The sequence below is a fragment of the Telmatherina bonti genome (assembly GCF_933228915.1).
Source record: "Telmatherina bonti genome assembly, chromosome: 17".
Lineage (NCBI taxonomy): Eukaryota > Metazoa > Chordata > Actinopteri > Atheriniformes > Telmatherinidae > Telmatherina > Telmatherina bonti.
Window position 1 is genome coordinate 11,624,080 of NC_136615.1, and position 15,009 is coordinate 11,639,088.

The window sequence follows — 15,009 nt, forward strand, 5'->3', positions numbered from 1 at the left end:
TTATATTAAAGTCTTTAACAAGCATCAGGGAGCCACTAAGGCCATGTCAGCACAGATCTGATTTAGCTGCTGTAGTTTTCCATTTTTTGAAAGTTTTGTCTACATGAAACTTGCTTTTTGGGAGCCTGAAAACGCACAAAATCTGAAACAACCACCATTTTAATAATATCCTTCCAACCCATAAGTATGTCACCTGAACTGATGACACCATAGTGTCACCTCTCCATTTACTGGCATGCACATACACCACCAAAAACAACCACAATCTGTAACAGAAGTACAGCGCCACCTACAGGCTTGCGATATGTGCAACCACGATTTTAGCAGTTTTGTGTGGATGAAAATATTTCATGAAATGATTTCGTATTTACAAGAAACAGGATGTAGCCAAAATCACATTATCAACAGCTTTTCTGATTGGCTCAAGCACGCCAGAGTGTAATTCACAAATAATATCTGCAATCAGCTAAGCTCTGCTGGATGTTCTGACGGCCATGTCTTCTCAGATGACAGCCATACAAAACCAAGCTACATCCAATCATCTTCATTTGTTTACTTTAAGAACCTTTAGAACCAGACTAACCAATGATACATTATGTCAGCAGTTCCTACATTTTTTCTGAAAGGTCCCCTTTTCATTGACAATGAAACCACCAGAGAAACAAACTAAGAAATGCATCAATAGTTTATTGGCTGCAGTGTAGTTAACGATAGTTAAAACCGTGGCAATGTCTGTATTATTATCCATTGTTCTGCTTTAGTGGGAAACATTTTAAACCAGGAATCTGCAAACTACTTCAGGTGAGCAGAGCTTTCAATGGGACAGAGGCTCCTTTGGTAAAGACAACTCTGCTATGTATGATAGTAGGGTATGGGGATTAGGCCATAGGATGATATATATCGTTTGGAGGAGAGAAAATATCTATCGTTTCATATAGTTTACATCATAATAAGGCGCTTTACTGCAGCATTTTACGTCAAGATGCACTTTACGGCATGCATGCTACAATATTAAAAACCAACATGGAGAACGACGGTAGCAGACACGTTTCAGAGCAGGATAATCCACTAAAAGATGACCAGCTAACCAAAACTGGTCATCAGAGGGGAAATTTTTGTCTCATGGATGCGGTTTGGATATAAAAAAGACCGATCTGGAACTGACAACAGACTGGCTCACAGTCCCAACAATGGACTCCAACGCAACTAACTCATTTTATCACCTGCTCAATAATCAGGTTAAAGAATACAGAATAGAGTCAACGAGCTAAAGCCGCAAAAGCCGCGTCAAATGGAGGTGAAAGCGCTCGTAATAAACTCCAGAAGCAAACGCTGCAACAGGCATTTACCTGTGAACCACCATACGGCCATAGTTCCTGCAGATTAGAAGGAGATCACTGCTGCCGTTGCCAAGCACATCTCATACATAACTGATGACTGACACAAAATAGCACAAACAATTTTATATCGTTATGTAAATCACTATGGGGATAGAAAATGAGCTATATCGGGATATGAGATGTTGGTCCTATTGCTCAGCCCTAGTTTGGTTTATTTATTTCTAAAGTAACCAACAGGTTTTTTTTTGTGTGTTGAGGATGAAAAAATTCCCAAGTGGTGTTGCAACTTATTTGGCTTCATACTTCATAATATCAGATGGTAATATTTTCACCTATTTCATGCAAAGTTTATTATTCTTTATTATTCTTTATTATTAATACTTGAACATTATCTGGTAAAGACCAGGAGCAGATATGCCGCATCATATTTAAGTCTTTCTTGCTGATACATCATTATTTACTGTTGGTACTTTCACAAATTTGTCCAGTGCAAAAAATGCAACTTTTATCCAGCTCTGCGGTGCGACAACTCTGCGCCCCCCAGTTTGGGAAACACTGCATTATGCTGACAGAAAAAAATCTTTTATTACTAAAAAAAAACAACTTTCTTGAACACTTTGAACAGTTAATTGATGACCTCTGCAGACGTGGAATATCATAATCTAAAACCCATGACTTCTTTAGGTTTTTTCATATAAACCCAGTATTTGTATCTAAGATTTTTAAAGGTAAAATAAAATGTATGTAATTTTTTTTCCTTCCCATGATGTATGTGCATCATCTTCCTTACCAGCCTGGCAGTTGAGGCAGCAGAGTCCCTGGTGGAGGTACTGCTCATTCTCGACGCACGCCCTATGTAGTGAGAGGTTGAGGGTTCTGTATTCATCGCTGGACCACTGAGAGGCTGGGGGTTCTGCTGCATGACAAACAAGCCCAAAGAAGAGCGCTGCCAACGGCACCTGCATCATCAAGGTCAAGGAGACAAAAAGAACAAAAAAAAAAAAACACATGAGGTTTTAGTTTTGTTTGTGTGTGTATACACATTTTACAGACTCACCCAGTCAAACTTATTAGATGAAAGACGGTAAAGAGAGGCTATCTTCATAGGAAACCTTGTGTGAGCAATCTATGTCTTAATTTGAACCATCTGATCTGAACATCTGCTGTGGGAAAGCAATTAAGGGAGCCGTGCAACCGGTCACAACTAGAAGCTACACAATGTTGTGTGTGCAGGATGAGGAGCTGCATGCAGCACAACATGCAACCAAACTTAATTACTCCATCATCTGGTTTTCCTCTAAGAAAGGAAATAAAAAAAAGGAAAAAAAAGCAGATAATCTACTTCTTTTGTGGGTGTAACAGTTTGATAAGGCATCTTAACCAACAGCAACCGGGTGCCCCTATCAAATGTGATTCCAGAAATCCATTCATGTGTTAGATAATAACAGGTCTGTATAGGTGGGGTACAGAGAAGAATACAGCTGAACACTTTAGCGAGGCCCCCAGGCGCTGGTGTTTATTCACACGCTTTTCACCATGTCAATGTGAGAAGGCTCCATTCATTGGCAAACAACACACTTTAGTGCCTCTACTTCAAATGACCCACATTCTTAAACCTGGGCTCTTTGAATGCCATGACATGCGACACCGTCACGAAGCGCCTGAAACGCAACGCGACACCTCCCTGGGTAAATGAGAGTCCTAGATTTGGAGGTTTTGTCTCTCCTGTGCACTGGCAACCCCCTCACACCCCCCCCTCTCCATGACAACCTCTCCCAGACCAGGCTATGAGGAGTATGAAAGTCTAGACAGCAAGTTGAAAATGGGATGCTGGACGGGGGTTAGGGGCCCTAAAAAGAAAGTGTGAGACAATGAAGACTGAGGTACAGCATGAGGGAGGGACAGGCCAGAGAAGAGACTCCTGACGCTTGATTTGACTCTCTGGAGGGCCGCCATGCCTTGTTTTTGAAAAGAACATTCCCCTTTTTCTCTCTCTTTTTGCCTTTTCCCTTCTTCCTCTCACTCTGCTCACGTCAGACTTTCCAAAGACGCCGAAAGGCAGACGTGGAGGGGCAGACGACCGGCAGAGCAGTCACAATCACACCATTTAGATCTATCCAAACATTCTGGGGAGGGGGGGAGAGGCAGAGGAGGGGAGGAAAAGGGGAGGGAGACAAAATGAGAGAGAGGACTAACAGCTTGCACCACACAGGGTGAGTCTTCAGAGTTGAATACACTATGTGTACGACATGGAGGGTGGGGGATGTAGAGAGGCATGGAAATGGGGAAAGTGGAAGGCCATGTGAAAAGGCAAGAGAGAAAATTAGTGTATAAGCAGATGTGCAAGACAAAGCTGTGGAAAGGGAAAATGTGAGCGGGAAAGTGTGAGCAGCACTAAAACTAAAAAGTTATATTACTCCTCAGAATGTGAAACTGCAAATAAAAGTTAATCCGAAGAAGATCTCACTTGTCTGCCGACAGATGCACAGATGGTGCTGAGATTACATAATCTCTAAACTGTGTTCCCTTCAGGGTCTGCGACTCCAAACACTCAGGTGCATACATCACTGCATTGCTGCTATAAAGCTTAAACTCGAGGGAATTTTTAAAAAATATTCTCATAAAAATCTCCATCACATTGTCCTCAAGCCTTGAAAAGCCCAAAGATAGTCCATAAAACACAACAGCATAACAGAAAACATAACTTTTCACAATACAGTGCAGAAAAGCCCCACACAGCGTGGACAGAATCCAAGTCATGTGTAGAAGTGTGGAGAAATAATCCAATCTTAGCTGCATCGGGTTGCGGACACGGAAAGCTCTTAATCGATTTGCTAATGTTGAAAATTGATTGTCTGTTTGCTATGTTTGGATGCTAGCAGAAAGCAAAAGGAGGAACTTGGACTTGGATCGAAGCTCCTGGACAATATTGATGTCTGATCTAGAAATCCAACCACCACCTTCTGGACGTTGAAGAACATTTGCTTCCACAAAGCTGAAAATATGTTGGTTCCAGATTGCACATGTGGCTGCTGCCAACATGAGGACCACAGATCAACCGTTGACTAACCGTTTCACTCAGAAGATGTAAAATAAATCAAACTAACGCAATAACTATTGCCAAGAACTTTCAGCATTCAGCCTTTGACTCATAAGTTGCCCAAAATATTACATCCTCAATCAACTTATAGACACTTTATTAACATATTCATTCCCTTCAACAAAGCCAAAATTGAAGTCATGGGTTCATGGAAAGAAAGGATGAAGGATGGCGCTAACATGTGACGCTAACGTACTTATGTCACTGTAACTACAGATTTTATCAGAGATGATCCCATGCATTCAGAGGATGTCTGACAATAATGTCTTTATCAATCAATTCACAACAAATTTATGACAAAACAGTTTTCTTGTCCCATTTCTTTCCCAGGAATCTGTTTCCAGTTAACTACCGGCATATCCTCTATTTGGTTCTAGCAAATTAATTACGGTTTCTTGCAATACTTTGCTTTTTAAGTACCAAGTAGTCACATGGTGACAAAAAACAAAGCCCAGAGTAGAAAAAAAAATGCATCGATAATCATCACAGACCTCTGAATTGTAAATTAATCGAATCATGAGGTGCTGACAGATTCCCATCCCAAACCGTGTGTGTTTATGCTTTGCATATGCTGCATATTTGTGTTTGCTGGAATGTTTTGTTCTCCCTTTTCTTCTGATGAAGGTTGTTCTCAGTGAAATGTTTTTGTTAAGCTTTCTGATCCGAGGTCTTATTGTTCTGCTTTGGCGTTTTGTCATTCGCACCTCAATGTCACTTTACAAAACTCAAGGCTACTGTTCATTTGTTTATAAAACTGAGAGGAGTAGCACATCCTAACAGCGAGGAAGCTGCAGCTGTTCAATTAAGCGGCTTATTGTGCTCTAAGGAGAAGAAAAGCTAACAGTCAGTGGTTTAAGATGGACTGTTTTTTAGGGGGAGGCAGTCACAAGCGTCCAGGACAACTCTCATAATTAGAGAAAAACACAATCTGAGTATAGTTTTTATTTAGTAATACATCGTTCTCTCAGTCAGAGGGAATCCTGCTCTGTGGCATTTCTTGAACAGAGCCTGCTTTCACACAAGGAGAAGGAACAAAACCACGTGTCCACACTCATATCCTAAGGCTGCTAAACTACATCAAATGCACAATGGTACAAATGCACCATGTACATAATTACTAGGTGCTGCCACAATGTGGCTTAGTTTTACCTCTATAACCAAGTGAGGAGGAGGACCAGAGTAACCATAATCTCAGTGTGGAAAGCCCTCCAAACCCACAATCCCTGGAAAAAGTCCAACTTGGGCTGAAGTGGTTCAGTCCACTTCACAGCCTCCTCTATCCTCAGTACAATAAGGAAGCTTCACAGTAGATTATTTGTTACAACAGTGTCCTATTGACATCCACTCTGACTCTATGATAAGTCGGCACTATGTTTTTGTGGAATCAAATTAGACTAATAAAACTTACATTACAATAATAGGGGACTTTCTGTTTATCTGACAACAGTAGTACTCCCCTCCACTTCCTCTAAGCACTCTGGGTTCTTCCAATTCGCATCGGCACAATCTCTACACACGTCAAACACACTGAGAACGCGTTTGTGATAAAATGACAGGACATCCTTTCAGCTGACCCAGGTTATCAATGGGCCATTTACAGGACTGATCGGCCCGCATCCTTGAGCGAATTACAATAAAAAAAGAGGAGGCAGAAACAGAAAATTACAAACTTTTGCAAACCTGTACAGATAAACCAAAGCAGATTTTTTTCACTTCTTGGTGGACAGATGATTTCAATCAGAGCCAACTGATAAGCAATGACCTGATGCACTTCATTATACTTCTGTGTCCTGAGGAGGACCTGACTCTCCATATCATGCTCTTCTTATTAACAAATCCTTTTCTTTCATCAATTCTAGTTCATTTGCAATAGTTCTGATACTGCACACATATACTAAAAAGGTCTGATTAAAAGCAAAGCTTATCACAACACACACCTTACTCCTGCAGTTTACAGAAAATCAATTAGAAAGCAAAAGCTGTTAAGCTGTAATTTGCTTCATCGGTCTGATAGTCAAATCAAAACAATAGTCATTTGTTAATCAAACAGCAGCGTAGTTAGTTTATCAGATTATAGATTATAAGGCTCTGCAAGCTCAAAGTCAACAACTTAACTAAATGATTATGAACCACTCCTCCGTTATTTCCATGTTGCATTGAGGAATTCAGCCTTTTTAGCCTGAAGGTATTGAGGCACATGACAGGATGGAAGAACAAGTTCTGCTCCAGCTGCAAATTTGTACAACTTTATAAATGCCAGAGTAAATCAGGTTTATTCAAGTTCAAATGTCAATAACATGCACCTCTCTTGACCTTACCAGAGTTCAGTATTCATCAGAGCTGCCTCCAGCAACCACAAGAAAGAATATATGGAAATCACAGTTGTTGCTATTTTAAGGCCGCCTTCCTGTCACCTACATCAAAACCTCAAATGATTCCCAGAGATTGGTGTAATACTTGATGTGTTGACTGTCTAAGACAGTCTCCACTCTTTTGACAACCTTTTTTTTTTAAAGAAAAAAAAACAATAACTACAAATAAACCTAGTTATTTATAATTGAATGTAGCCTAAAAACTAATACAAAACCTGCATATTTATTTACATATTCTAGCAAGTAAATGTGTCTTTTTTTAGTTAAAAGAAATTTCACAAAAATGTCCATCACAGCTATACAGATCCCGTTGCATTTTAAAACTCAAACATGTGCACTTCATCAGTATACATGGTTTTACATGGGACCACATGTGGTTCTACACATGCAAAACACATGTAACATATGAGTAACTCAAGTAAAACGTATTTTGCACAGGTTTAAAAACATTTTCAAGTGGTTTTGTATTTTATGTACAACGCTTTGTTTTGAAAGGTGCTCTATAAATACATTTTTTATACTTTTATAGTTGGGTTGCTTCATATTTTATTATGGAAAACTTGACTATGCTATATCACATGGGAATTTATATAGGCTTGACATGGTAATGCCATGTAAATATTCAATATCCACGTTTTCCATGTGCAATATATATATATATATATATATATATATATATATATATATATATATATATATATATACATACATACATACACATATATATGGTATGTTTTATACAACTAAAAACAAATTACATGGATCACATATTTTTCTTCAAGGATTATCATATAATCAACAAAGTCTATTTAAGAAATAGTTTTTCATTATTTTCAGCTTTTCTCATCACTAAACAATGCTTGTCAGATTTTCAACTATTGCTTCATTATAGAATATTAATAGCTAAATAAATGAATGAATCTTTTTTTTTTTTTTAAAAACCCCAAGATACTCAGCTTAAAAAAAAAAAAAAATCTCAGGTAGATGGTTAAAATACTTCCAAGGACACGGATTAAGCTCTGCACTATCTTGTCTTTAACGAGTAGACAATTCGTAATCTATGATCTTACATGGTAATGTGGCAGAGCTAACCTAATGTGAACTGAAGAGGAGTTGAGTCAGATGTTTAGAAAACTGCACCAAACACAGCAAGTCCTCTGTAACACCATTAGGAAAACTAATAACCAAGATTTGTGAGGGATAATTTTCTTAACCTAATTGTAATCTAATAAAAATACCCCGACTCAAGCATCACGCACACATTGTCCCAAATAAAATCATTGAAAATGTTTTGAATGCTGCAGAAAGTGCAGCAGCTGGATCTTACTCAAACAGTTTTACATTGTACAGTTCAAATCCCTCCATGCTGACCCTGACAGGGCAGTGTATGCTCTCTGTTTTACAGATAAATCCTGGCTTTCCCTGGAGACGGGGAGGGGGGGTGGTGACCATGCACAACTTTCCTTGAGCGATAAATCACACTGACGTTTTGTGTGAGATGATGAAGACAAGTACAAGCCAGCTGCCGTCAAAAGAAATAACTAACTCCTGCTGCATCGCTGTAAATAAATCCAAAGTTCAGCCAAGCTCGGATGCATTCATCTTTATAAAAGCTGAATGATGCAAAATGAGGAGAATGACTCCCATGTCAGTTCAGAGCTGTAAAGAACAAGAGAGCGCTAACAGTTTGAAAACGGCATTGTTGGGCCACGAACACGCCACGCACACACTGCAGCTCACAAGTGAACATACAGTGTATGTGTGGGAGCGTGTGAAAAGCAGCTGCCCCCTCCTCTCAGGGAGTACAGGAAGCTCGAGACAATACAGAGGCTTCATGCAGGGTTCAGCTCCAAGCTGTTCCCTCAGAGCGGGCCCAGCACCCGATCAGACCCACAACATATCCGCCAGGCAGGATATTTATAACTCAGGGAAGCTGCAGCTACACGACACAAATTCTTGAGTTTCCTCAGGAGGTATGCCTCACTGATTAGAGGAGTGTGACAGCACGTCACAAGCAGGTTAGGTGACATTAACCTTCGCACCAGATAAAGAAAAAGAACAAAACCAAAAAACAAACTGCGATGACGACGATTTGCATGACTTTTCTGCAAGTTACCGTGACAACAAATTCTGAAACTTTTACTAAATGACTGGAACTCTGACGTAGACGTTCACCACATTAAGAAAACAGTCTTACTGATTTTGAGTGACTGCGGACGGGGACTCTGACATTTCGAAAAGTCAAAGTGTTGTCGACAGGTGCAACTTGACACACTTTGAAAATTCTTCATACCGTGAGGGGGAGGTGGTCCCTGTGGTTTTGAGGAGGTGGCTGCTTGTACATGAGAACAACATCACTGTGAGTCATGCACATGCTTTTGAGGGCCAACAAGGACACAGAATTTGGACATTAAATTAAATTTGGGTGCAAGAGGGCTATTAACTTGGCCTTTTCAAATTCCAATTGGGTCTGTCAGAAAGACGCCGAGCACCGGCTCACAAGACAACTCCGGGAGGGAGGAAAGGGGGGGTGAAAAGAGCAAGAGGGGATGACTAGCAGATAAAAGTATGAGCATGAATCCATCACCTCGCTCTAGAGACAATCACACTGGCTCCGTTAAATCTCATCCTTGTGTTAGAGGAAAAAGACACAAAGTGCTGGCAGTTTATAGCTCTCTCTATAAACACGCTGCAGCAAAAATGCAGAATATGTGCCTGGTGGAGCAGGTCAACAAGGACTTAAGTGACCATCAATTGCTGGAATTTATAACAGATTTATTTCTTTGTAAACACAAATCCATCCTCTGGTCAAAGCCCGAGTTTGTTTAAAGACTTTACACTGTTATTAAAACAAGTTCCGTCATCCAGGAGAGCAGGAAGTTTAGATGCAAACCTGATGCCACTCTGGTTTCATGTTATGTCATGTTTCCAGTTGCCCTTTCATCTCCTGAAGAGCAATATAGCGGTGTTACTAGCTGTAATTAGTCATCCCAATGAAAATAAATGAAACTGAGGAACCACTAAAAACACACCCATCCCTCTTTTGAACAGATCAACATATTTTCCCTTTAAAAATAAAAAAAAAAACCCAAAAGAATATTTGCAAGATGATCTAAAGTAAAAACTGTGGATGTTCTGGGTTTGATTGTGAAAGAGAATGACAACTTTATTCTGCATTAATTTCTTTACTTTATAAATGTGTAAAAATACATATAATCACCTTTTAAGTCAATAATTATTAATACGTGTTGTCAAAATCATCGCGCTAATGCAAAAGGAATAATAATATGTGGAAGTAATATGTCTTGTTTGTTTTTTGCAAAACAATAGATAATTACATAAAAGTTATTACTCATGCCATATAAATAAAATCTGAACTTGAGATTATTTTTATTTAGCCACCTTATTGATGATGCTTTCAATTTTATCCTCACATGTCCATAAACAAATTATTACATATACAAATTATCAACAATTTATGACTGGTGCTATGCTATTTTAAAAACCTGTTTGGCATTAACTGGACAAACAAAAGTGATTTTATCAAAAACCTACTTTATCTACCTTATTCATGAGCCATTTGGTATATTTAATAACATGGATTTTGTTTCAAGTTGCATTGATCTACTCTATGGTTCAGCCTTGATCTTTTACAGAAAGTGATATTCAGAATTTTTTGTTCTAATCAATTAATTGTGGTGTTTTATATGGCAGTTAACCGTAAAATGAAATAATCATGACATCTTTCGTTGAAACCATCAACTTTTAAGACCTGAATGAAATTTGTTTGTGCCGTTTAGTCGTTTCAGTCTAACCACAAGTACCATAGAGGAAAAAGTGATGAAGATTCAACTCTGAACGAATAACGGTGATCTGTAGACGGGACTGTTTGGATTTGATGTTTTTCGGTGAAGTCATGAAAAAAATCCATCTGTCACATCAGATCAGACATGTTCAATAAAGAAACACTTTATGGACATCTGGTAAAAATGAAAGTGTACACAAACATGTTGAAAACTATGAATCCAGATGTACTGAGAATTTTCTGATCTACATTTTGGACTATTGGCGCAGAATTTGCTTTGAATTTATACATTTATAACCTCATAATAGTTTATTAGCATTTGGGGAAAAGAAAAGAAAAAATGGATATTTAAATTAGTGTAATTGGATTTTCAAAATATTTGTTTGCAATTAGAAAATTAAACAAAGATCTGTTTATAGACCTGGAGTCTGAAAAAGAAAAGACCTGTAGTTTAGGTAAAAGTCATGTAACTCTGAATTGAGTTATTTTGTCCATCTAATAAAAGACAAACGCTACAACAGGAATCCTTTTCAATACAATTACTTCCATTATTGGTTAATCTGTTGATTATATCTTTAATCAATCAACCAATAAATCCTTCAGTATATTTAATTTTAATATTAAAATCACCACTTTTCTCAGTGAGATTATGTTTGCTTACAAGTCTTTCCATCTAATGAATGTTTGGAGGTGAACTGGAACTCTTTTCTTGAGGATGTTCGTGGACTTCAGCAGCATTTCATATCAGGAGCCAAGAAAAGACGTTAAGCTGATTTTTATCTGAACCTTTAAGATCACCATGACCTGGAAGACTTATTCACCAGATGCAGCCAAACTTCCCACTGGTGTAGTCTGGACCAAACACAATCAAAGCAGTTCTCCCAGAAGACGTGACTAACTCATGATTTATCCCAACATGTTTTATTGGTGTACAAATGCTCAGACTACAGTGTCTTTCTACTTCATGGCATTGGGTACGGTTACATTAAGTTTTTAATTTGGAAACAATAATTCAGAATTAACAATATTCTCCTACGAGTTTACATGAAAATAATCTGAATGAAGGTTTACATGGAAACGTATTCTTACTTAATTTTGCTTTAGATCGGCGGGTTGGGTAGGGCGGGCGTGACACTTATGTCTAGTGGAAATAAACAAAGTTTTTTCTCCTGCTTGTTGTCTTTTTGGTCGTAACATGGAAAACTAAATAATAAGTACCAGTTTTGCTGTTATATGTATTATAATTTTGAAGCACCAGCCCGACACAAGCATACTAGACTTATTTTAGCAGCTGAGAAGGAAGATAGACTACAGAAGGAGGCAAAACATGTGGATAATGTGCGTCACCGGGACAGGATGAGTTAAGGAGCATGCCCAGAATGATCAGAATTAACTTAGAGCAGAATGAAGGTTTACATGATGGAGGAATTACTCAGTTCGGATGTAAAATGCGAATAAACCGGCCACTTACTTCCGACATAGGTTTAATTCTGAATAGACTTTTTCCATTCTTAAGTGTTTACATTGTAATTTTTCACCAGTTTATATCAAATTGAACTTTTATTTGGAATTTAAGAGGAATTAAAACTCCTGTGTAAATGTGGCCTTTATGCCCCAGATGCAGCCAGACTTCACACTGGTGTAGTCTGGACTAAACAGAATCCAAGCAGTTCTCCCAGCAGACGTGACTGAGAAACTCATGATATATCCCAGCAGTTGAGGATGCTCAGACTACGATCTCTTTCTGCTTCATGACACTCTCATTTCTAGTGAAAAAAACTGCTTTTAAAATTCACCTCTACTTTACTGTACACAAAATTTCAAAAAGCCTTCTTAGGAGTCATTTTCCTGTTCATAACAGCACTTCAAAGCATGGCCTCCAGTAAGTATTCCACTTTTCACCCTTTGACACCCAGAGCCCTCAAGTAGGGCAGTATACCTCAGTCATGTGACTTCACCCGTCAGATGGCTTCTGTAAAAGCTGCTGATAGCATCTACCTCAGAGAAATTTGTGAACTTAAAAAGAAACCATGTGTGATCGGGGTGAAAGTAGTCAACTTTACTGAGAATAATTTAAAAATAAAACTAAGTAAGGTGAATCAGTTTATTGTGTGAGGTTCACATCTCAACATGGGACTATTCATGTGTGAGCGATGACTTGCCTCTGTTGGTATGTGTTGCATGAGTAGACAACACCTGAACAGGTGGCACTCCCTAAGTGAGTCAGTATTCCTTTGATATCTGCAGTGATTCGCCTTAACAACGGACACAACAACAGCTTTCCTTTAGAAAGACCAACCTGCCAGCAGTAAAACATAATTAACCGGTGCTGCTGTGACATGATAAAGACACAACCACCTGGCATGTGATGGTGCGTGGGTTGCACTGCATTGCATCATTCAATGGCCCTGCGTAGCTTCTCTAAACCACAGCCACTATCACAACTATGCGCACTGTTACTGAATGGAGCAGCAGTTGCAGTATTAGGAGCTATATTGTGGTCCCCTGTGCCAGATTTTGGCTTGTAAATGTCCCAGATGTCAGTCCTGCCCTTGTCTGTGTAGTCCACAGAGAAAGCGGGGACCATTTCCTGTGTGAACCAACACCCAGACAAACAGTAAACAATCCCAGAAAACAATCTAGAGTACACTTACAGGGGCATAAGAAGTAAATTGATGCCACTAATATCTGTATATCTGTGTACTTTGGACAGGAAGTTTACTGGACGGCCAAGCATGTACACTCCAGCAATTTGAAGGGGTGTGTGTTGGAGGGGGGATTAGAGAGAGAGTAAGGGGCGTGGGTGGAGGGGGGGGACAAGTTTCCTCACAGTCCCTTAGCAACAAGGCCTGCTGGCAAGGCCTCCAGAATGTACTGTGGTTTACAAGAGAGATAAACATTGACTTTGCCACCCAGAGAAGTAAATCTGATTTCAGTCATGGAACAGTGCATGACTTAAAACACTGATCAGACAATGGAGAAAACAAATAAAGGCCCATCAGCTGATGCTACATTTAATTTTAACAGATATATTTACAGTGAGCAGCGTCTGAGACCAAACGCCACCATTACTGCAGCTTAATGACAAACACCAGCACAACCAGCCAGGAACTCTGATTCCTTCTTATCACATCCTGCAATGAAATAATCTGTGTGAGAAGGGAAGTGGAACCATCCTGGTGTCCCAAACATATTCCAGGGTTGCACATTGGGAGCTTACAGCACTTTTAATGGCTGCACAGTTGGAAAAAACAACAGCGGAGGAATGAAAAGACGTCTCTATGAGGAATAAACTTTCCTGGAAAAACTTTCTGGCTTTAATTGACTAACTGGCAAAGTGAAGTGTTTTATTACAATACCCTTCTTAATTTCCACTTTGCACCCCACCACTTGTTTATAGTGGTCACAGAAGCAGCTACATCCGCTGTGACAGCCTGAGAGACATCATATGCTTTATGTCTGCACAATATGACCACATGATGTCCAACACAGATGGTGGATATAATGTTAGAGGGGGGTGAATGAATGATACAGCACATGCACTGTATACAGCACCGGATCCACAAACACGAGCCAGTAGGATTAAATGAGCAAATATCGACAGAAATAAACATTTAAATCAATAAGAGCAACAAACACACTGTTGTTTCCTCAGGGAGAGCTCTGTCGGGACAATGAGGAGACTTGTTTCATCTTCTCACACAAGTTTCCAGGCTCGGTCGTGATTTCAGCTCGTGTTTGGACGCTTTTTTTTTGGCTTTTCTGAGAGACGTTTTCCAACTTTTTCTAGCGGCACTTTGCAATTAGCGCCACTCCGTATCTCTCATAAATGCTGCTCATTTTAACAGACATTAGAACAAAACTTCCTTTTTAATAAAAAAGAAGCTAGTTCATTCAACAAAGACGGGGTTCATTAAGTTGTTTTAAAGGTCTACTTACAAGAACCTTCCCGACCACCGGAGCGAAGTTCATCTTTGGGAACCTCGAGTCAATCCCAAGCAAGTCGCGTTACAAACCACCAGTATAAAGTCGCTAAAAAACACACACTCACAGTGGAAAACAACACAAACACACAACCCGAAGCTTAAAAACTACCCGTCATCCAGTTTCTCTCATGGGTTCGCTGTTTTTAGTGTCAAAACTTTACGGATTTGTCCTCAGCGCGAGCTGACGGACACGCGCTCCGAGACCGAATGAGAAGTTTTTTTTTTCTTTTCTGCACCGAGAACTTCACGTGACGTCATGACGCCGGGTGACCAATCAGAACTCTTCTCTTTGGACCAATAATTAAACAGGTAAATCTACAGGCTCTCATAGCATCAGATTATTTTGCTTAATTGCAGCAAATGTATTAATACCATACCATACCGTACCATACCAGAGGCGCCATAT

General features: G+C 39.4%; 1 protein-coding gene across 1 annotated transcript in view; it reads right to left on the reverse strand.

Moving 5' to 3' along the window:
* LOC306768310 (tumor necrosis factor receptor superfamily member 10A-like) overlaps positions 1-14,760 on the reverse strand; it is a 24,399-nt gene extending 9,639 nt beyond the window's left edge. The window contains exons 1-2 of the mRNA XM_079256614.1: positions 14,557-14,760; positions 2,131-2,299 (exon numbers count right to left, since the gene is read on the reverse strand). Coding sequence (XP_079112740.1) covers positions 2,131-2,299; positions 14,557-14,589 — 202 coding nt within the window. The 5' untranslated portion in view covers positions 14,590-14,760. The remainder of the gene's footprint in view (positions 1-2,130; positions 2,300-14,556) is intronic.
* Between the last annotated feature and the right edge of the window lie 249 nt (positions 14,761-15,009).